We start from the raw sequence: 24,052 nt of genomic DNA, 5'->3' as shown, positions 1-24,052 counted from the left end.
GTTAGTGAGATTGCCCTTAATACAAAATTGAAAGTTAATACTCACAACCATTAAATTAATTGGATATCATCAACGCATAAATTACCAAGAACAAATGCAGAAAGCCCAATATAGGTCTGCTTTGGATCATATCACGACACCAACAATTGTTCTTGACCGCCCTACATAATGGAGCGGCTTGATTATAACGACGCATTGCATCAAAAGCGTTGATGACCTACAATAATACATAATAAAATGATAGTGTCACTAAAATAATTAATATTAGGTAGTGTTTGGTAGGCAAGAATGGAGGACGGAATGGAATGATCCATTGTGAGGGAATGGAAAATAGTGTGTTTGGTTGACCAAAGGAATGGAATGACCCATTACATAGTCCATTCCATTCCCTCTAAAATATCTCAATTTCATTCCATCCATACCCCATGTTTTTTTTTCCATTTTATTCCCTCCTTCACCCTACATCACCTCCACCACCCTTCCAACACCACCACCCACCCAACATCAACACACACACCACCACCAACCGCCGTCGCTGTCACCAGTCACCACCATCGCCGTCCACCGCCGCCACCACCCACCTCCACCAACCATCGCCATCGATGCCAGCCACCCAGCACCGCCAGCCGCCCCGCCGCATATATCAACAATCGCCCCACCATCACACATGTCGCCCACCGTCACCGCTGCCCACCACCGCCACCACTGCCACCAATCACCACCACCGGCGTCCACCGCCACCACCACCCACCTCCACAAACCATCGCCATCAGTGCCGGCCACCCACCACCTCCAGTCGCATGCCGCATCCATCAATCATCGCTCCACCATCACACATGCCGCCCACCGTCATCGCTGCCCACCACCACCTCCACTGTTACCGCCACCACCACCACCACCACCACTCACTACCATTTTAATTTTATTTTATTTTTTATTTTTTCTTACCTACCAGCAATACAAAGTAATGATTCATTTCATTCTCATGTGGTAACCAAACATTTCATTGGAATGGTAATAACCCATTCCATTCATTTGTCAATTTCATTACCACGTCCATTTCATTCCGTCGTCCATTCCATTACCCCATACCAAACAGACCCTTAGACTAAAAATGAAAAATTGGGAAGTGGTTTATATACTATCCAAATGTTGCATGTGCCATAAAGTCACTCTATACATTTGCTCTATAGGGTCATGCTAAACGCACTCCCCTTCCTTGCTAACCATATAACCCCCTCACCCCCACCGCTCGAACTTTCGTTTTCTCTTAACATTTGTAATTAACGTGTTAGTCCCTCTTATATTATTTTATAATTTTCTCAAAATATTAAATAAAAAACTATTATTTTTTTATTTTTGTTTTCAGTTTTTTTAATATTTTTATTATTGTTGTTATTATTTTATTTCTTTAAGATCTTCTTAAAAGTTTGTTTATTTTTTTACACGTATTAAAAAGTTTTGTATGCTTTCTCTAACTAGTTTTTTATTTGTTTTTTTTTATAAAATTTATTCAAAAAATTTGATTTTTTTGTTAGATTTGGATACATAAGATTAATGATATGTAAGAAAAAAGCCAAATTTGTTTATCAAGTTGTATGTTATTTAACTCATTTATTTATAAAAAATAATATGATTTTTTATTTAAGAATATAAACTATCTCTTAATTTAAAAATAACGATCTCCAAATATATTAAACAAGTATAGAAAAAAACATTTTTTTAAAACAAGAAAAACAACGTTTTTTTATGAGAAAAAAAATGTTTTTCTAAGTAAGAAAAATGTTTTTGTTTTTTTAAAGACTTTTAAATATATATAAAAAAATAAAAAGAAAAAATTATTTTTAATATAAATAGAAAAAAAACTTTTTATAAAAATAATAATAATGATAAAAGATAATAAAATGACAAAAGAAAAACAAGAAAATATTAATCGTATTAATATAAAACTTAAGAAAGAGTATATTTAGTAAAAATGGAGATTGTTAAGGTACGGGTCCACATGCCTTTTATCTTTGAACTCCCAATTTTAGCGGTCCTCAACCATCATCACATTGTTGTGGACATAATTAGTTTCCACAATGGGTAGGGTGCGTTGACTTCTATAGTCCACCATTCCATGACCAAGCATGTATATTCACTCTTTTAAAACCACAACCTCACCATCAACCACCCTTAGCTGCCATGGCAAATATTCCGGCCTGCGAGGTGGAACAGCTAACCACTCTCCTCGGTTCCACTGGCAACGCCTCCATGGCAGCCGAGTACATATGCACACGCTTCATAAACACCTCGAATAATTTTACCAACGTCTCATATGCCATTGACAACACTTACCTCCTCTTTTCAGCATACCTTGTGTTCGCCATGCAGCTTGGGTTCGCCATGCTCTGTGCGGGGTCCGTACGAGCTAAGAACACCATGAACATCATGCTCACGAATGTTTTGGATGCTGCGGCCGGAGGCTTGTCTTATTACATATTTGGCTTTGCTTTTGCCTTTGGTGTACCCTCAAATGGTTTCATTGGAAAACACCACTTCGGGCTAAACAATATCCCAAATCCTGATTTTGATTATAGTTCCTTTCTGTACCAGTGGGCGTTTGCTATCGCGGCTGCCGGTATCACTAGTGGTTCCATTGCTGAGAGGACTCAGTTTGTGGCTTACCTCATTTACTCATCATTCTTGACAGGTCACCTTTTTGCTTCTTATCTTCTATTATCTTGGATTTGGTTTTATTGCAAAAACAAAGTAAAAAAAGGTGTACAAATCTTCACTTTTTTTGCACAGTTTAGTGAATATAGAAAACGAATTTTAATAGTTGAAGCCATTGTTCAGACAAAGCTCGAACTTTTGTTAACAAGGATAATTCCACTTGTAGTAATTACTATTCACTAATTACATTTGATATTAAACTCACTACTATAAAAACAACTCATTTTTTACTAAAATTTCCTATAAAATTCTTATAAGTAATTTCAACAAACTTTTAATGCATTGAAAATAAAATAATAATAATAATAATTAGCCTTGATTTTGCTACAGTATTGCAACAAAATAGTTAGATTTTTCATTAGAGAATTGTCGCAACTCTTCAATAAAATTTCAACTAAAATTAGATTTATCAATTATGTTTATTATTTTAGTTAGAAATTTGTTGGAAAAAATTAGAGGTATAATTATTTGTGTTATATATATATTACTATACATTTGTTGGAAAGTTGTAGCATATTAGAAAAATAATTAAAAATAAAATAGTTTTGCAAAATTGTAGAAACTTTACCAAAACATACTTTTGTATAGCAATATCAATAAAAAAGTTGTTTGGAAATGATTTTTCTAACATTTGTTTTCCTCATATCATTCTCATTCTATCTTTCATAATCATGTAAGAGAAGTTTGTAAATTATAGGGTGATGTTATAAGTGGTTATGAGTGTAAATTATAGGGTGAATAGAAAAAAAGTAATGATTTTTTGTAAATTTGTCAATATTTATTTTTTAATATGTGTTGAATTGATTGTGAGTAAAGAAAAAAGAAAATTGTAATGATAAAATTATAAAAAGTATTATTTAATTGAATAGGATATTTAATGTTTTATAATATAATTATAGAGATAATGATAAGTTGAGCATGCTCAAACACATCTTTTTGTAGAAAGGTTATTAGAAAAAGAGTTTTTTTAACAAATTTTCTATAAAAACCATTATATGAAAATTGACACATTTTTCAGGAATGATTGATTTCCATCCCTAAACAAAATGGACTGCGAATTAAATGATTTTTATACTAGCGGGACTAGGATTTGTGGTTGATAACAAAATGAAATTTTGAAGTATTACACGTTACATTAATGTTAGTAAATATTGTGAATATTATCAACCAATGAACTCTAACTTGATTATTAAAAATCATCTTTTAACAAAAATATAAATAATATAATATATGTGGCATATGTTGTAAACACTCCATTTAGATTTTTATTTTGGCTAAATTCTAATTGAATATCTCCTTTTTTTTCCTACTAAATTCATCTGATAAGATGCAATAAAAAAGAATATCCGTGGACCAGTGTTTTTTTGATTGGCGTGAGAAACTGTATTATTTTCCATAAGTTTTGAAAATATGGAATCTTATTTGTTTTATATAACACGTGTACGATTTCAAGCAATCACCAGTGTGACTGTGGACCATTCATTCAACTTTTATCTCCTAGCGAAACATATAGATTTTTAAGATAAGTGAGCATCACAAACAAATGCCATCCTTATTTAAATATTGGGGTGATTCTAGGTAGTTTATCATATGGTAAACCCATCCTAATTATATGAGTAGTTTGTCAAATTTCAATTTGTAGCAAAAGTTTACCGTTTGGCTATATGATTGTTGGAGACTTTTGAAAAATTAAAATACCCATTAATAATCAATTTATTACATATATTACAAAAAAGTTTTAGGGTACTTATGAGTATATGTTTCCAGTTAATTTTTGGTTTACGGATACTTGAGAGTAGAAATGAAATAACGATGTATGATTAGCCGGTGAATGGATAGTACCCATAAGTATCACTTCCCCTCTAAATGCTGTTAGAAAGAAAAAATGTGTTTGGTCGTTTTAAAAGAAAGAAAGAAAGAAAAATTTTATATAACACGTGTACTGACGGAATCAATATCTCAGTCAAAAACTGACATAATATGTTAATATGAATTTTGATAATATAATAATTTACTAATAAGCAATAGCAATATTAATAAAATTTGCTTGATAGACCATCTAAATCATAATTTTTGAACATGTATAATTGCATATTTGCATCTAAAGTATGATATATGACTTTGGCTTAGATAATTAAATATAAACCAGCCCTAACATGTTAATTTTAATGATTGCAGGTTTTGTGTATCCTGTAGTCTCACATTGGGTGTGGTCTCATGATGGTTGGGCCAGTGCCTCAAGAAATTCGGAAAGTGCCAGCCTTTTGTTTGATTCGGGAGCCATCGATTTCGCTGGCTCTGGCGTGGTCCACATGGTGGGCGGGATTGCTGGCCTATGGGGTGCGCTAATCGAAGGCCCAAGAATCGGCAGGTTCGACCGCTCTGGTCGGTCTGTTGCCTTACGAGGCCACAGCAGTTCACTAGTTGTGTTGGGTACTTTTCTTCTATGGTTCGGCTGGTATGGTTTCAATCCGGGTTCCTTTCTGAAAATCTTAGTATCATATGATACACCAAACGATTATTATGGTCAATGGAGTGCGATTGGAAGGACCGCGGTTACCACCACGTTGGCCGGGTGCACAGCCGGACTGACCACTTTGTTTAGCCGACGGCTACTAGTTGGTCATTGGAATGTGACTGATGTTTGTAATGGGTTGCTAGGTGGTTTAGCCGCCATTACCTCTGGTTGTGCGGTGGTTGAACCATGGGCCGCAATCGTTTGTGGGTTCATTGCGGCTTGGGTGTTAATAGGGTTTAACAAACTAGCAGAAAAGTGCAAGTATGATGATCCATTAGAGGCTGCACAATTGCATGGTGGGTGTGGTGCATGGGGGTTATTATTCACTGGGATGTTTGCCAAGAAACAATATGTCAATGAGATATATGTCATACCCAACAGACCACGGCCTTATGGGTTGTTTATGGGCGGTGGAGGGAAGCTATTCGCGGCGCAGATTATCCAAATACTAGTGATCATTGGTTGGGTGAGTGCAACCATGGGTCCACTTTTCTACATTTTGAAGAGACTCAAGTTGTTAAGGGTTTCTAAAGAAGATGAGATGGCGGGAATGGACATGACCCAACATGGTGGATTCGCGTATGTTTATCATGATGATGATGACAGTACTCACCCGCCCACAGGTTTCATGATGAGGAGGATTGAGCCCTCGGGTACTACTACTCCAGGGCCGATCAACGGATCAACAAACAATGTTGTGTAGCCAACTATCTAAATCTTCTTTTGGTGTCTTTAAGTCACATTGCATAATGCATATCATTCATGATAATGTTATATAGTGTACTAAGCTGCTTTTAAGGTTGATATTGTGATCATAAATATTGTAAAGGGTTCAAATTTAAATATACTTTTATGTAGTTGGTCTTATTTGTGATGAACCCGATCTTAGTGTTGTGTTTAATGGTAAACATATGTATATTATATGGATTTGTTATGTTATCATGATCTCGTTTTTCTTTTTTTTATTTTTTTTACCAACAAAACGAACTTTTCATTACAACGAAAACAAATACAACTCAACAAGATACATAATACTCAAGTCCGCCTAATCTAAAAAATATAACAAACTTTTACTAGACCGGGTAAACACCCAAAAAAATATCAACTTACTAGATCAGCAGCGCATGTGAAATTCTTGATGGGCTGGATAATTATTTCAAGACCACCAACCTTTTGATTAACTTTAAATGATCTCCACAATCTGTTTCATGTCTTGGTGGATGCTACTACTTATGCCTGCGGGTTTATTACTTTTTCTTTGTCAATGCAAAACTTTGAATTAATATAGCCAGCCTTGATCATACGCTACTGGCTCTAGGTTACAATTTAATTCTAGATTGATCACGATCTTTACAATGAGTCTCCAGTTTGTTTTCCATGGCTCTTGGGTAGCCATCAGTCATCGCCGCTGAGTCTTCAAACAAAAGATGTTTCCTTTGCCTAGCTTGCCTTCTAATTGAAAGTGCATTGTTTTCATTGAGCTCCAGTTGCCTTCAATGTACACATGAAAGAATGTTGTCAATAATTCCACACCATTTCTTGCATACCCTTATGGCTATTTGTCTTTCAACATATTGTACTACGTGTTAGTTGCTGCATTATACAAGCTAAGACCCCCCACCCCCAATAGAAAAAACGCACATCACACAAACATAACACTCTACTACTAACACGTAACATAAACGCATGCATACACACTACCAAAACCGCACACACACCAAACTCACGCACACCAAGAATGGTATCTAACCCGACCAACTCCCCAGATCCGATTATGAGTAAAGTCGACCAGCAACTGAATTAGCATGTACAGTACTCAGTGCTATAATTGATAAACTGAGATACTAGTGGTTTTGCATTCACCAAATTGGTACTTAGATTTAGGTCCTGGTCATCCCGAATCCTATTCCTTGAGTGACCTAACCCCAATGAGCACCCTCATTCACGCCCCTCGCTCCCTTCCTTTCTTTTTAACCATTGCCAACTGTACTTTAATTTAATTTTATTGTTATATTTATTTTAAAAATACATACATATACTAACACATTTCAACCATTCTCAAACCATTTTATACAAACCCATTTCAACTAAAGCAATATAATTTCGACCCAAAATTTCAACATGAATTATTCTTCTTCGGCCGACGATACAAGTTTGTTTTCTTCATGCAGTGGTCTTTACAGTCGAGCATGTTTTATTTGGTGACAAGCAAAAAAGCTCGGTTGAATCGATATCATAAAGGTTCACACGGCCGTTTGGTAGGTTACCTCTGTAATATTTGTCAGTTTTTGCTTTATAAATTATTGTATTGTAAGCGGATTTCCACATTTTAAAAAATCATCGTGTTACTTTTTATTTCTTAGTTTTTTTTTTGAACTATCAAACTTGTGCAAATAATACCCATATCTTAAGTTATACCAAGATTGAACATCAATAAGAGGCAAGGGACCTAATTAAAAATTATCTTAATATTCTTCTTCCTCCTTTCTTTTCTCCTGTCGTCGATAGGTATGTAGGTCCTTTGACCGGATCTAACAACACAACAACTAGTCTACTTGGATCAACCTCTCCACTAGCTAGTGTAAATCACTAGTGAGGACCGAGATCTCGGATCTTATTTGGTTATGCTTATTTCCATGAGGGAAGAGTGAAGGGAGGGAAGACAGAGTTTAGTAGGAGGATAAGATTAGAAGTTTTCCAAAAGGTTACTTGTGCATGAGATACACACACTATTTATAGTGTGTAATGTGTGTGGAATTCAATTCTAGCAGGGCTGACCCTTGGAGGTGGCAGGGTGGTCGACGGCCACATGCTTGAAACCCGGCTAACCGAAAATTTTTTTCGTAAAAAAATTATGTTGATTAAATATTAAAATATGTATATTTAATGTTTAAACTCAATTACATAACCACTAACTTGATCTAGTGGCAAAGAGTATTACCCTCAAGTACTCAACCAAAAGGTTATGGGTTATAGTTTCATTTGAGACATGTTTAATCATATTTTGATAAAAAAGTTTTTTACAAAACCTAAATTATAACCAAGTAAGAACATTCTTAACGTATCACTCATCCACATCTCTATAATTACACTAAAAACCACTACATTTCCTTCTCTTGTTCAATTAAATAATATTTTTTATACATTTATCATTACAGTTTTATATCTCATCTTCAATTAAATAATATTTTTTATACATTTATTATTACAATTTTATCTCTCCTTTTCTCACAATCAATTCAACAAATATTAAAAAATAAATAGGAGCAAACTTTGTTTCTCCAAATTTACAAAAAAAAAAAAAAATCATTACCTTTTCTCTCACCACCCTATAATTTACTCACAATCACTCAAAACCCCACCCTATAATTTGCAAACTTCCCTCACATAAATTTGAGGGATGGGATGAGAATGTTGTAAGAGCATTCACATCCAATCTCATATCCCTAAATCTAAAATTACATTAAAAATCAGGGAAAAATTAAGTTATAATATTGCAAATCTCAACACACTCTCAGTTTCCTACAACAATTAAAGGTCTTATTCTCTCAGTTTCATACATACCATGAGTATGCAAATTCATAATCTTTTTGCGGCGTTGTTTCGTTGGAAAACATGATGATGATGATGATGATGTGGGAGAAGTTGGGGATAATAATAATTTGAACGGACCAGATAAGAAACATAAAAAAACCGTCTGGATAGGCTGTTTTTTAAAAAGTGATTAACTTTAAAATATGGACCGAAACCCCGAGTTTTTAAAAATCTCGTCGGAAATGTCAGAAACTTTCCAAGTGTCAACTTTTGATTGGTTGAAAAATCTCGTCGTTTATATTACCAAAGTGTCGGCTCAGTACATATTTAATGGGTTATTTTGAGAATCTGGACACATTTAGGATCTTTTATTTTCTCTCCCTCCTTTGGGTCATTTTAAAATTTTTCCTAAAAATCACTACATTTTCTCTTTCTGTTTTATTAAATAATACTTTTTTATACTTTTATCATTACCATTTCTCTTTCATTTACTCATAACCACTTTTAAAATATATTTAAAATATTATATAGTGTGAACAATAACTTTTCAAATATACAGATTAATCACTACACTTCTTTCTCTTTCACTCATAACACCCTAAACCACTCTCTTCATTATTAAAACTTCACTCACATATTTTGATGGATTGAATGTGAATGCTCTAAAACCATATAAAAGTTAAATTATTTAAGCTTAACAAAATACTTCTTTTACTTAAGGCTCAAAAAAGTTTTCGTCTTCGACCCAAATTTTTTTTTGTTTCTCGAATCGGCCATGAATTCCGGTGCGTTATTTCTGTCAACATGTGTCACTAGATAGAAGATATGTTTGGTAAAAATTTGGGTATCAATTTGCAAAAGAACAAAGAGGTTTTAACTTCAAGAGCATTCTCATGAGCTTTCCTATTCATGCTCTATTTTATTTTTTGCCATTTTCCCTAAAACAAAGATGGTTTAAGGATCCTTTAGTAAGAGGATTCATAATAGGTTCTTTAAATTATATGAGCGTGGTTCTATATTTTTTTAGAGATGGTTGTAAGTGATTGTGAATAAAGGAAAGTGAAAATATTACTGTTCATGAGTAAATTTAAAGAAACACTATGAGTAAATTTAAAGAAACACTGTTTATACTCTGTAATCAAAAACTGTCAAAGACAATTTCTAGCCTAATTTGCAAATACGATTTGGTTCATATACAAAATTCTTGTCACTTCTGAGTTTTATCCAGACAAACCACGAAATTAATTTTATCTTAAAAGTGTATCATAACTCTCAGATCATCCGTGCATTATATCTCATGAATACTCAACTCAATAGGTTGTTAGGAAAGAAGAACACCGAAGATGATATGTTGTCGAAGATATGCATCCCAAGCTAATCAAGGGCACATGGCTTCAGTGTTGAAAAAATTCGGTATTACCGGTTGTACCAGATACCAAGGACATCACCAGTACGATAGAGGGCGATCTAGTGACGTTCCAGTCAAATGAAGAGGTTCCTAACATCATTGATTCAAACCAAAAGGTTCAAAGTTAGAAATATATAACAACAGGGGCGTCACACATGTAATTCCGTCGTCGCCAAAGACGGCCGGAGCCGCCGGCAACGACAGGGCAACGCCCAAGCACGTTGCTATCATCATCGATTGAAAGAAACTTGTTCAAAGCCAACCGCCGCAACGGCATGTCAATGCACATGTCTTTGTTTCCCTTTCAAAAATCACTTTCTCTCCCATAGTCAGCCAACCATAATAATGGGCAGTCATCAAAACACATTGGATATGAAGTGTAGTGAAGACAAAGAGCTAGAGAAAAGGTTTAAGGTGAGAGAAACAATTATTGAAGAAGAATGGAATGGAGTGACACATGTAGTAGTTACAATACTTTCTTCTATGAAAGTAAAATTAATATTGCGCAGAAGAAGGCACGAGGTGTAAAGATTTTGATGCTTTAAGAACTTGTAACTTATGCTTAAAAAGTCATAACAATAGAACATTGCAAATATATGAGCGACTCCAACTTTACTATTAATATATATATATAATAGGAAAAAAAAACTTTATTGTTAACTGATATTGGATTAATTTTTAAGTTAAACTTGTATTTTAAAAACCTGTTCAAACTTGCCGGCCCCTATTACCTGTTGTACCCATGGGCGAATCTACATGTATAACTACGAGTACACGGGAACCACTGAGTTTCGGATTATATGATAGTAACTCACAACCAAAATAGAATCTTAGTCTAGTGGTAAACACCATGCCTGCCTAATGTGAAAACCTGGGATCGATTCCACATCTAGCATGGTCGCGGCTAGAGAAAGGAGAAGAAGGATCGAGAGAGATGGGTTTATGTTGGGATGGGATCATTAGGGTTTTGGATCGAAGAAATGGAAGCTTGACGTATTCTCCTCCAGCGAGTGGTGTTGAAGACAAACATTGAGAGAGAGAGAGAGTGTGAGAGGGGGGGGGGGGGGGGATGATGGAGAAGATGGGAGGTGTTTGGTAAGGGTGAAAGTGTTTGTTTATATTTATATTATTAAAAAGCTAGTATTATATTAAGTTTTATATTAATTATTCTAATACTAATATGTTAAAACTAATTTTATTATAAACTAGTTTTTAGACCCCGCCGCAACGCGGCGGGACCGTTAATATTTGTAGAGGCATTATTAAAGTAGTAGTTGCGTGAGTTTATTTTTTGTCTAGTAGTACTTAATTATAAATATAATTTGTAGCTTGTGTTTGGCTTGAAGTAGTTATTATTGGGATACGTTTTAAGCGTTTGTCATCCAAGGTTATAATATAAAAGGAAAAAAAAGAATTAATAAGATTGGGATAACATAGATCGAAGCTGGATAGCTAACAGCAAGGTTAGGGTTGGTTTAGGCAATCAATTATGATTAACACCCGAAAATATATAGGCATAGACATACCGCATTATAAGTTCTGTTGTTCTTGCGAAATGAGTTAACATCCGGGTACATAATAAATTTAGTCCTAAGAGCTACCTCATTTTTACAAAACGTTGCAGCTTAGCTGGTCGTTGCTGTAGAGTCATTGCCTAAGTACATAGTGGCTATTATCTTCTATTCAAACACCAAAACAATTTGCACCCAATGTTAGTCAGAAGCCATTGGTCGTTTCATTCTAGCGTCATCATCGCCTCATTTCATTCTTGTGTCACCATCGCCTGGACCTGTCCAAGTAAGGGTTTTGTTAAGAGTGGTTACATGAATATAAGTTGCTGAAGTCTACAAACTATTTCATGAATATGCATGTAACTGGAAATACTATTGATATGGTGAAAGCCCTCTTCTTTATGTACATTCATATTATCTGTCCACTTATAAGGAAGTAAACATCCCTACATTCTTGGCCATATGTTATTCTAAACATGTATTGGCTCTTTTATTTAGCTGATACACATTGTTATTTGGCTTGTTTCAGGTACTCATTAACACACATGAAGCTGAATCATAAAGGTGCCAAAGTAATATTGTTGCCTAATGGTAACCATTGGACCCAAACAAATAAATACCCTTTAGATACAATAATGATAAGAAAATTTCTCCTATTTCTTAACTACCAAGAAACCATGGTTTTGTGCAATAAGCATGGTACATGAAGCAATAAACATATACAAAGTTCTACGGTGATTATGTGAGCAATAAATACTGCTTCAATTGACTAAAATAAACTTTCAAAAGGTGCATCAAAACACCATCCTAATGCCTAAAGATTTTGAATGTCCAAATAATAATATTACTATAATAAATTTAACTATGCAAAACAATAAGCGCATACCAAAAACAACGATTTCCGAAACTTAGCATCGTCTTTAGAGTTACAACCATTCTAGTAGCCTATGAAACCCAACATAATAAAAGATCCAACTGCCAAAGAAATAGCTGAGATTAGTATTTCTTACATTTTATATCATATTTACTAATGTCCTTGCACATGAAGTTAAAGTAGAGTGTAAAGTAGTTAAGTAACATAAACAAATGGATAAACTTTTGTACCTTATGACTTTTAAAAGTCAAATGAGCTGCTGCTCTAAGCCTCTAATCCTTTAGCTGAACCAAGATTACACCCATCTATCTTGTATTTTAATATGCATCCTTGAATTTGCTAATCTGTTACCATAAAATTCAAGATTCTCTCCATTAATTTAACCAAATTAAATGTTAAATCAATATTAAAATGAGAATATAGAAAATCACAGTTCTGAAGCTTGACTGTACACATTTTGTTGGATATGATAGGTGGTTTAGGCCATAAATAAAATTTCCCCTTCACTATAGTTTGTTTCTGTTTGTTTCATGTAGACCAGAAAACTTTCACCATTCGCTACATACATTTGAACCCTACAAAACAGCAAGAACTCCTATTTCAACAGACAAAATTCTTTTGCTACAACTGGTATTTCAACATAACTTTAACTCACGTTTTTTGTGATAGGACAAAACTTTAGTTGTCGCATTATAGCAAATAAGCATATTAGTGGAGCTATTCATTGATCTATTTACATTAATAACTAAAATATCATTTAGATACGCAACAAAACCTAGAATCAAGTGAGTATAAAAGTAAACAGAGTCATGAACCTTAACTATCAACAGATGTCGTGAATATGCAATCTGATCGAATTCAAGCTCAAATATATGACATCAAACTAAGACCAAGAATCATAATCTGTTAACCAAATCCACAACTGATGCATGAAACCTTTGAATACTAATCATGTAGAATATCATTTGATACTGAAAGTCAATCTCAATTAAGTAATTACATCCCACGAATTTGAAGTAAAACGAAGCATAAACGTCAAAAATAAACCCTAGGCATAAGCCCTAAAGTCAACAAATTCACAAAAAAAATGAAAAATTCGTTGATAGTTAGAATAGATTCGTAGTCCAGGGGCCGACTGATCCATTTTCAGTTTATAAGAAAATCAGGCACCTCAGCCGATAAACAAATATACCTAGCTGAACGGAAAAGCTTAACAACCTCGTTTGTTGACTCTAAGATGTTAAGGAGGAGGCTAACTGTTTTAGGATAAAGAGATGACTCATCACCCAAAGAAAAAGGATGAAGTCGGTTGGCAATTTCAATGCCAGTGTCTTAGACATACATTGGTAAGAAGCGCGGTCTCTGATTAGGAGGAGTGTAAAGGGTACCTAAGCAAAGGTGAGCCTGGCCGCTTATCTTAAAGACGTACAGTCCAGATCCTTGGTTGACGGTGTCGTCAATCTTAGCACCAAAAGACATCATAGAGAAGACAGAGTTATGTGCATGAATTTTTTACATAAAGTCAGCATGCTGAAACAAATGAATAATAGATGTATACGGGCGCCTAGGATACGGGAGTGCAACACGACCTCCTTTACAACATTGTGAGTATGCCAGATGATGCCTCGTAGAAGTAGCAACAACACGTTCGTCAATCCAAAAGAAAGCATTATAAAACTCACAGACGTTCACTGTTACCAATATCAATATAGTGAGACGCATTCGTATTTGTATCAAGTGTTGGTGCAGAGTGATAAGCTGTCTGCCTATAGGATTGACCCCGGTTATCATTAGTAAATGACGATGACCCTGTTCTGGGTCGTTTTTCACGCGGCATGTCGAGTGTTGATCTTCAAAGGAAATCTAAACAAAAAGCTACCGCTACAACAAACATAACCATAACAAAATCCATGATGTTTAAAGGAAATTTAAAGCCTAAAGAAAAGCAACTGCTAAAGCACAAACAATAAATACACAATAATTATAGACTTATATATAGGATGGAAGTTAAATATAAACAAAGATAAGTGCGTACCTCCCGCCGAAAAGAGCAAACAACCAGCTGAAACCTGAAACAAAAATCCCCAAAACAAAAATGTAAAGGTAAATCAACTACGTAACACGCACGTAAAAAAATAAGTATACACAAAAGACGTTAAAAAAATGATTTTAAATGGCTGGGTTAAAAATGGTTTACTGACATAAAATGGTTCCATTAATAATAATTGGAAAAAAAAAATTGATTCAGATTATGAGATTATGATGCTTAAAAACAGTAATTTTATTTTTTTCATCCTAATCTGAAGGGTAATATGAAAAATTACACATATCAATTGCGTCCATGTCTTATCTCTTGACATCTATGCACTTTCTAGATAACTAAGCATAAAAATTCAAGAGAACCTCACATATCGTATGTGACTGAGTTCAAGAACTAATTTAATGATAACCAATTTACCACAAAACCGCAAGTGGCTGGTTATGAAAATTAGAGGGTGGATGACTTTAATGAAGTTCCGATTGTCTATAATACTTCCTTTAGAAGAAGAAATCAGAGTGAAAGAGAAACTAACACAAACCTGGAACATCCAATTCTTCTGCCTCTTCGACCAAGAACACATGCAAGCCACAGACAAAAATTTGGCATAATGTATGCAAAGTAGATAAGATAGAAACATCACACGTGCATAGGCCACGCGTCATATAAACAACAACTCCAAGACAGACAGACCCCACTAACAAAGATAAAAGTTAGAAAGAAATAAAACGATATGGCCAGAACAGGGATCGAACCCAAGTAACAAATATATAGAAGTTTGAGAAGGCAGGTACAACCTAGGAAGCAAAGGGTACAACACCCAATGCTTAAAAGAGTTCTCTTTTAATATATATAGTAATATTATCTTTTAATATATATTCTTGTTTTAAATTAAAAAATCATAAAATTCGTTGAAGCACCGTTTTCCTGAACCATGAACCACAACAGGCTCAGGCGGCTTCAGTAGTAGCTTCAGCGAGTGTCTAGTTAGCATCCAGTCAGCACTGCATGGCATAATATTATTGGATGAATTCGGAGCTAAACTTTAGCGACAACACACAGCCTTAGACTTTCAACAAATTTTTAAGATTTTTATTTATCATTTTCTTTTATTACCCATCCGTCTGTCATTCAGGTTAGTGTATCCATAGATTTCCTCTTCTATAATTTTGTGGATGATATTAGAAAAGATAAGAAAACAATGTTTTACCATCATTTATTTGAATAGGATTTGTTGGGCTAATATTCTATATTAGTATTGGGATTGTGTATGTTTTTATATTTTCTTAGAGTCGGTGTATTACGTACCTCGGTACGTTTATTTTGTAGGACGAAATGTAAAAGTTGGAGAAATGTGGACCATATAAAATGGCCACTTAACCCATTTCTCCAACAACTCTACACACTTTCAAGGAAATAAAGAGAATTTTCTCTCTCACCCACTTCATCCTTTCTTTTTTTTTCTTTCTTTCATTTTCAAACTAAGATCGGAAATCCGAGTGTTGTTAGTGATTTCCGTTAGCTAACAACACGGATTGATCCGAGTAAAGTTGTTAGATCCATCCCAAAGAGGACCTACATGATTTAACTATTTATTAAATGATATAAGTTGCTATATCAAGTGACTGTATTTTTTTTTCTCTTTATAAGTTGCTATATCAAGTAACGACACCATAATAATATTGTAAGAGACAAAGACTTAATTTTCGTTGCAACGAACGAGTTATTTTTGCTAGATTGTTGAAATTAGAATTAAAATGAATGAATGATTATGTTGAGATTAGTTAATTAAATTAGACAATTGGTATTGTTTAAATTTGAAAAACCCATCGTATTTTTATTATGTATTTTTTTTAATTTCTAATGGTGGTGTTCGTGTTGTAATTGTATCATATTTTTACTATGTCATAAAGTCATAAACCTTGCCGAAATGACTCGAACCGAACTGTGAACCCACAAGAAAAAATTCTTAAATCCGTCACTGATTGTACCCTTTCTTAGCCCAACCCGATACAATATACAAACCGGGTTTTGAATCATCACATAGCTCTTTTAGCGATTAAAAGCTACTTTAGTACGTAACGATTCCTCTTAATTCAAGGTACCCCAAATTTCACCATAAACCCTATTTGTGTTTGCTGCATATTTGATTTTTGTTTATGTATTGGTATTGATATAAACACCAAATTGTCGATTTGTTTTCTACGTTAGTTTGAATTGTTTTATGTGAAAGCTTTGGGATCTAAAATGATTTTGTCGATTTTTGCGTGACAGTTAAGTTAGGCATTCGAGATCTTCATGTTCTAATTTGAGAGAGATTATAAAGTTTGATTGAGATTATAATTACAACTCTATGGATAATTACAACTCCTTTTCTTTTATTTCTCTCTTTATTGACTTGTTTGTTGTTTAGTGACAAAGTTTAACTCGATTTCTATTTTCAGTTCTTCTTGTATTTAAACACATCACATTTTAATGAAAGATTTAATTAAGTTTATGATATCATAAGTTATTAAGTTGCGACACTAGCCCTTTTCTGTAGCAAATGAAAGTCTTTAAAATCTTAATCTTGTGGTCATAACAATGTCATGCATGACTCGTTAATAAGGGTGTTTTATTGAAATTCTATTATTCATTATTGCTTATTGAATACTCACACAATTCAAGATTTCAAGTATCCGTTCTTTGTTCTGTAACAAACATATAAAGAACTTATGGGTTTAGAAATTTCTTCTCTTTCAAGCTTTCAAGAACATCGTTGAGACTAATCTCCAACGGAGTAAATTCAATGCCTAGACTTTCCGCTTTTTCCTTTGATACGCTGTATGGCAGCGCCTCGACACACTTTCCTTTATACCTATCCAAAATTGAAAAAAAAAAAAAGTGATTCCAACTTCTAGTTAGATAATTAATCAATTAACTAATTCCCAAAAACAGGAAAATGAGTATCTAAAGTAGGTCAATGGTACTAATTAGTAATTTCCTCTCTGAATAGCCAAGATCAGGGTAGAGTTTGTCTAAGATCATCATGATCTCAGATGATTGAACAACATCCCTGACCACGCAATATCTACCATTAGCTTCTGGTTTCTCAAATGCTAATATATGCGCGGTAGCAACATCTCTCACATCAACAGTTATGTTGATTCCATCTGGAAATATTTCCTTTCCTGCATAAATAAATTCAACAACTTCATTTCAGGATCTCAATGTTTGATATGAACTTTAGCCATATATAATGAACAGTTACCAGTTTCTATAAGGCTCATAAATCCGTCAGAAGTGAAGTTAATAGTAGGTTGTAAGAGAGGACCAATCACATAACCAGGATTTATAACCACCAAATCCACACCATTCTCTTTCGAAAATTTCACAGCAGCATCTTCAGCCTGGATCTTTGATACTTGATACCACCACTAAAAGGAATACAAAATCACTCATTAATTGTAACATTCGTAGCTGATTAACGATAGTCACTCATACAAAGAAAGCAATATAGAGAAACGTCAGCTAACCCTTCCGTCTAAGATTATTATTAAGAAACAAATAAGTTTGACGCCTTAGTTGTAGTCGGTTGGAAAAAGGAATGAATTTACCTTTGCCTGTTCACAAGTGACTGGATCTGAAAACCAGGTTTCATCCACTACACCACCAGACTCCGGAAGTTTGACGCCAAACATAACTGTAGCGATTGAAGATGTCAACACCACTCTCTTGAGAGATTGAACTTTTGCAGCTGACTTAAGAACATTAAGTGTCCCCTTCACTGCAGGATCTAGCAATTCCGCCTGATGCAAAATGGAAAACTAATCAATCTTGAATACAACAGCATGGTTTAGAACTTACATCAATTTTGGAAAACCAAGAGAAAATGAACGAAAAATGACCTGTGGGTCGGTAACCTTTGGATCATCAACTGAAGTTATAATCACAGGGGATGCTGTGTGAAAGACACAAACGCAGCCATTAACTGCAGCGTCAAAAGAGCCGTCTACAGTTAAGTTAGCTTCAAACGAAGATAGTCTTTCCTTAGCTCCATCAAGAGCAAGCAGATGTTCTGTCCTTTTTGGATCATCTGCAACGTATTTTAATGGAATTAGTATGTTTTAAAGGAAACTCAAAAGTTGGATTGAAAACAATATTTACCAAGGGATCGGACAGTAGCATGAACGGTGTAGCCACGATCAAGCAAGAGCTTAACGAGCCATGAAGCTATGTATCCTGAAGCTCCTGTAACACAAACCACCTTTCCTTCCCCACTCATCTTTTCTGAATCAGTTGGCAGAAAAGTTGTTTATGGTGATATGCAAGAAAATTCGACAATGTTGTTCTGTTCTGATTTTGACTTTAATAAAATGGATGCAGAAATTACTTAATTTTTGAATATTAAAGTATTAAAAAATTCAATTATAATACGTCTCTTGGATTTAACTACTAAAAAACCAACGATGTTCTATTCTGGTTTTGATTTTAGATTAAATACCATTATATTTAATAAATTTTCAATCATAATACTGTTGGATATCAAAAGAAGTTGAATTGTTTGTGAATTGTGTACGAGATGAAAGTTAATAGATAGACAACATAAAAAATGTAGCAATACTTTTAGTACTTGAGTTGCAGCAGTAGGTTTTTGAATAAATTTTATATCATTACACAAAGTCGTGTTTTACATCAATCGAAAAAAATAAAAACAAATAAGGGTAACAGCTGTTGTCTGCCGGGAACGATGTCGTTCGTCATGGCACCCGCACGGTATCAACAATTGAGACTACTTACAATACCAAAAAAAGTATTCCCTCCGTCTTATTAGAAGTGTCATGGTTTGAAAAACAAAAAATTTTAAGGTGGACTGAATGATTACTTTTTTTTCTTACTAAATGACAATAATGTCCTTTGAAAGTTGGTCTATCAATATTGTTTATTAATGTTAGTTGTGTGTGTTTAAGGGTAAATTTGAAAATTAGCTAATAAATTTTAAAAGTGTACATTTGTAATGGAATAAACAAAAAATGAAATATGAACACTTTTAATGGGACGGAGGGAGTACCTTATTTCGAATGTAATTCTATTTTCAGGAAAAAAAAAGTTATACCTGAGCGTCGAGAAAAAGAGTAAAGACGTGTTTTACATTAGCCAAAAATCACAAACAGTAATGTCACAAACACATAGGAAAAATGTACATTTGAATTTGTGAAACAATCTCTTAAACCTTGTAGACAAACAATGTAACATGATAGGTTTTAAACATTAGATACATATAAACTTGTCGCAAACAAAAAGTTAAACATTCGGGTCGATGAGTTCCCCGTTTAAGAACTCACGGTAAGCCGCAATGGGCCAACTGAATCCACGAAATACCAACCTAGAAGCCAGAGGAACATCGATGATGATCTCTTTTTGTGTGGGCTTCTTCTCGTCCCGAATAGCAATCAAGTAACTCCTTCCAACCCACCCAATCCATCCAGCTATGTATAGAAACAAAATCCCGGGGGTGATGAACTCTCCCCAATGTCTTTGATCACCACTTACGATCAAGTGCGGCAGCCCGTCTGATCCACACAACAATCCATACTTTCCATAGTTGTCGAACCTACACGTGTGTAAATTAATTAAATACATTTCAATGGTTTTACAATCTTTACGTTTCAAACTATGTGTTAAACAAGTCGTGTTCAAGTGGTACGTTGAACCTGACACGAACCCAAAATTTCTGTAGGTTGACAAGAACATGACTCGTTTAACCCGATATTTTGTTTTTTTCATCTTGATACTCTAAATTACAAAGTTATATAAAATCTATTTTCTTTCTTCCTTTTATCCAGACTCTACAATAAAAATACTTATTTAGTTTAAACAATGGTTGTTTACGTCTGGTTTAACCGGTTTTGATAAACTACATATTCTTGTTCGAACTAGTACCAACGGTTTTGGAATTATGCAAACTGAACCAGCCGGTTTCATAGTTTGACGATTCGGTTTGCCGGTTCCTAACCAAACAATTATTTTTTAGAAACTTAAGTTTGTATTAAAGAATTTTCAAATAAATGATAAAGATTGTTCTTGAATTTATAAAATACTCCATTCGTCCCAATTAAAAGTGTCAATATTTCAATTTTCTTTGTCTCATTACAAATGTCAATTGTCAAATTTTATTAGTCAAATTCCAAGTTTTACCCTTATACACACACAACTAGCATTAATAAGCAATATTGATGGACCCAATTTCCAATGGCACTATTATCATTTGGTAAGCAAAAAAATAATCTTTCAATCTACCTTGAATTCAATCTACCTTGAACTTTGTGTTTTCCAAACAGACACTTAAAAAGGGACGGAGGGAGTATACATAACCTTACTTTTCTAAAAGAAAATCAAATAATAAATGTTAAACGATTGGTTCCAAACCATAAATATTCGAAACCATCAAATCAGCCTGCTCTTTTGGTTTGGACTGTTCGTTCGGTTTCAATGGGTTATGATCGAACACCTCTAATTTAAGCTTTAAACAACACTCTTTATTTTAAATAAATGAGTCAACTTGGAACCTGACCGGTCGACCATAGCCGACTCATTTAGCTAAACGTTATGGGTTAACCTGAGCCCGACCCACCAGTTATCCTAAATTCAAACTCATGAATTTCTTGTTACTTTTAAGACAGAGTGTTGCTAAACGTACCCCTCCCTTCCACTTTTACTAAACATACTCTCCTTCAAGTTTCATTATAATTTATAATCCGATTTATACGTTTTTGTTTACTTTTTGCCATTTTGTTATATTGGACATGGGAGGCTCGGAGGGTGTGCGAGCCGCACCATCATGTTTTTTTGGTGTTAAAAATAAGGTTATTTGCAATGGTTTATGAGATAATTACATGCTCAGAATGATTTCTGCTTATAATAGTCGGTCGATAAAAGTTTTATCCATGTACATTAATGAATAAAAAGTTTTCGTTAAGGCTTACGAGCCTTTTTATTTTGGCTCGGCCGAGGTATTTAAATTCTCGGAGACGGCCCTGATATTGGAGCGGAGTAATACGTCAAATAGAATTACCTGCGCTTAGTCTTCTCAATGGTAGCGTTAATAGCAAGAGCAGGAGCACTATCCGGAGCATAAAGCTTCAAAGAGTTTTCAAGCTTCTTAAGCGACTGCTTCTCTCTCTTAGCAAACTGCTTCGACTCTTTACACGGAGTCAAACCCGATATATCGGCATTCGCAGGCAACACCGGTACAGTTGACGACACCAGGATCGAAGACAGTGCAAGCGCAGCCGACAACGCCTTTAACGAACCTTTTCCATCAACTTTCTGGCTCTTGTCTTCTGTAGCACTTGAACATATAATATTACTTGGACATGCAACCTTTGGTTTGGATGATTTGGATACCTCAAGGGGTTGGATGAAGCTTGTGGAGATTGTGAAAGACATCTTTTGGGTTGATGTCTGGTGGATTAAGATTAAGGTTCAAATGATGATTGAGGTTGTAGTGTTGAAGATGTAGAAATGGGTGGTGGTGTGAAATCTGTGGGATAAGATGAGAAGATGAGGTGGATGATTGTTATTGGGAGATAATGGAATTGGTGGTTGTGGTTGGTTTGGACATCCGTTGTGTATCTTTTTATCTAAGTGGTGTTCGTAGGCTATGTTAAATATTTTCTTTTTGGATAATAGTTTAAGCATAGTATATTACTAAGTGGGTCTGCTAGAGATACATCATTTAAGCATTTTACACGCTATTCCTCCATCTAATCATAGGCTTCATACGCAACGTATAGAATAATAACTTAAGTTAGTCAAATCAAGGATACCATACGATCATATGGAAAACCATACGAGTCATATGCTATAGAAACTATACGAGCCATATTCTTTTGTATACAGTTCGTATTATATGGAAGACGAGACGTATAAGATTTCATACGAAGCATGTAAATCTAACATAAACATATGAATCGTATAAGAAAGAATACAAATCGTATGCATATGCATGTAGGAGTTTTGAAAAATCATGAAAAGTAATCTATACGAACTGTATAGGAAATAATACGAAACGTATGACGAAGAATCTTTAAAATTGTACAATTACTTTTGCAGGAAGCGTGAAACATGTTTCAACATTTAATCCATCAATCTCTCACATATATTTATGTGTAATTGATTCTTTGACCATATTGTAAGACGAATATTAGGTATAAAAAGAATCTCTCAACCATATAAATTGTGTGATCTCATAGCGTTTTTTACCCACTTACTTCTTTGAACGAGATAAATCTAATAATGAAGTCTGTGTATATTTTACTTAGTTCTTTCTCCCCCTTCATCCCTTCCAAATGTTGTTAAAAATATTACCAACCTAAATTTACAGCCCTAGTTAGGTTACACTTTGTTCTCCAGTAGAAACCGACTGCAAAATTCAATGACATGAAAGTAATTATTTAAATGGATTTGTGGAATTAGTGTTCTACTGTTCTTGAATTCAAGCTAAATCATTATCAAATTCATTTAAACCATAATTATTGTCCGATTTATTCATCTTTAGATGTTAGTTATGTCAATAGTTGATCACTGGTTCATGATTTCAGATTTTATCAAATAAACCATATTTACTAACTGCAAAATATTATTATTTGTAGTTGAACCAAAAAGGATTTGGTCCTGGTGCAATAAGCTCACATGCAATCACTATTGTTGGAGACAAAGCTCACGCCTTTGTTTTAGATGGTTGTTACAAGTAAAACTTATTTAGTTACACATTCAAATACGAACTGTATACATTTTAGATGATTCGTATTTAAGCTATACGAAATGTATCATTTTTATACGAAGCCTTTATTAATTTTACTTAAAAGTTGATCATATGAATCGTATGCTTTTCATATTATTCGTATTGTTTATACAAAAGCCATATGAACCGTATAACATTACATACGAAACGTATGACGTCTGAAAAAGTATTACAGCATATGGGTCGTATGCTGAGCATACGAAGCGTATTCTGAATGGTGTATAAATGTGCCTAGTTAATAGGTATAGATGCTATGCCTGTAAAATCTGCCATTACTAAGTTATGTAATATATATTATTTAAATATTAGAGCATATATAGTGGTTACTTGACAAAGTAAAAATTGTTTCGTCACGTTATTATCTAATAACGTAGATGAAAAACGTCTTACAAAAAGGATATCTAGTGGTTTCACCAATCTAATATAATTAAAATAGTATTTATATTATATGAAAAAATAAATAAATTAAGAAAGTGGGTAATTGTTATGAGAACCAGGGCCGGCTTCGAGAAAGCGAAAACTTTTTTGGACCTTAAGTAAAAGGAACATTTTGTTGGTTTAAACAATTTAATTTTAAATGGGCTTACTTGATTATGATTTGAGTTGTGTAAAAAACTTTTGTATAAAAATAAGCTTAATATTGTCTCAAATATGACTAAAATTCACAAC

The 24,052-nt window shown here is 34.1% G+C and overlaps 3 protein-coding genes and 1 long non-coding RNA gene across 4 annotated transcripts; 1 reads left to right on the top strand and 3 right to left on the bottom strand.

Moving 5' to 3' along the window:
* The first annotated feature begins 2,003 nt into the window (after nt 1-2,003).
* LOC143532746 (ammonium transporter 1 member 2-like) lies at nt 2,004-5,960 on the top strand. The gene is made up of 2 exons (XM_077027709.1): nt 2,004-2,692; nt 4,894-5,960. Exons 1-2 carry the CDS (start codon nt 2,185-2,187, stop codon nt 5,934-5,936), a joined length of 1,551 nt encoding a protein of 516 aa, XP_076883824.1. The 5' UTR covers nt 2,004-2,184; the 3' UTR covers nt 5,937-5,960.
* Nucleotides 5,961-11,806: 5,846 nt separating this feature from the next.
* Nucleotides 11,807-15,170, bottom strand: LOC143532728 (uncharacterized). Its single transcript, XR_013135233.1, has 3 exons — nt 15,140-15,170; nt 14,596-14,629; nt 11,807-11,964 (listed from the first exon to the last, which is right to left on the bottom strand). It is a non-coding gene; the product is annotated as an uncharacterized LOC143532728 (long non-coding RNA).
* A 2,377-nt stretch (nt 15,171-17,547) lies between these two features.
* Nucleotides 17,548-19,039, bottom strand: LOC143532705 (phenylacetaldehyde reductase-like). The gene is made up of 5 exons (XM_077027680.1): nt 18,745-19,039; nt 18,486-18,673; nt 18,195-18,386; nt 17,849-18,014; nt 17,548-17,768 (listed from the first exon to the last, which is right to left on the bottom strand). Exons 1-5 carry the CDS (start codon nt 18,860-18,862, stop codon nt 17,548-17,550), a joined length of 885 nt encoding a protein of 294 aa, XP_076883795.1. The 5' UTR covers nt 18,863-19,039.
* A 749-nt stretch (nt 19,040-19,788) lies between these two features.
* Nucleotides 19,789-22,185, bottom strand: LOC143532745 (photosystem I reaction center subunit III, chloroplastic-like). Its single transcript, XM_077027708.1, has 2 exons — nt 21,653-22,185; nt 19,789-20,191 (listed from the first exon to the last, which is right to left on the bottom strand). Exons 1-2 carry the CDS (start codon nt 22,024-22,026, stop codon nt 19,882-19,884), a joined length of 684 nt encoding a protein of 227 aa, XP_076883823.1. The 5' UTR covers nt 22,027-22,185; the 3' UTR covers nt 19,789-19,881.
* Between the last annotated feature and the right edge of the window lie 1,867 nt (nt 22,186-24,052).

Source organism: Bidens hawaiensis, unplaced genomic scaffold (assembly GCF_021521415.1).
Source record: "Bidens hawaiensis isolate Kalapana, Puna unplaced genomic scaffold, B.hawaiensis_p1.1 tig00009541_1, whole genome shotgun sequence".
NCBI classification, from domain to species: Eukaryota; Viridiplantae; Streptophyta; class Magnoliopsida; order Asterales; family Asteraceae; genus Bidens; species Bidens hawaiensis.
Note: the sequence above shows the minus strand (reverse complement) of the source record. Positions and strands in the feature narration are given on the sequence as shown.

Bases quoted from the DNA above. Each gene is read 5' to 3' on its own strand.
- LOC143532745 (XM_077027708.1), bottom strand. From the start codon at position 22,026: ATGTCTTTCACAATCTCCACAAGCTTCATCCAACCCCTTGAGGTATCC. The intron at 20,192-21,652 runs GTAATTCTATTT...ACACACGTGTAG, and splicing joins ATTGAGAAGACTAAGCGCAG to GTTCGACAACTATGGAAAGT.
- LOC143532705 (XM_077027680.1), bottom strand. From the start codon at position 18,862: ATGAGTGGGGAAGGAAAGGTGGTTTGTGTTACAGGAGCTTCAGGATAC. The intron at 18,674-18,744 runs GTAAATATTGTT...AATACGTTGCAG, and splicing joins TGCTACTGTCCGATCCCTTG to ATGATCCAAAAAGGACAGAA. The intron at 17,769-17,848 runs GTAACTGTTCAT...TTATTTATGCAG, and splicing joins TATGAGCCTTATAGAAACTG to GAAAGGAAATATTTCCAGAT.
- LOC143532746 (XM_077027709.1), top strand. From the start codon at position 2,185: ATGGCAAATATTCCGGCCTGCGAGGTGGAACAGCTAACCACTCTCCTC. The intron at 2,693-4,893 runs GTCACCTTTTTG...TAATGATTGCAG, and splicing joins TTACTCATCATTCTTGACAG to GTTTTGTGTATCCTGTAGTC.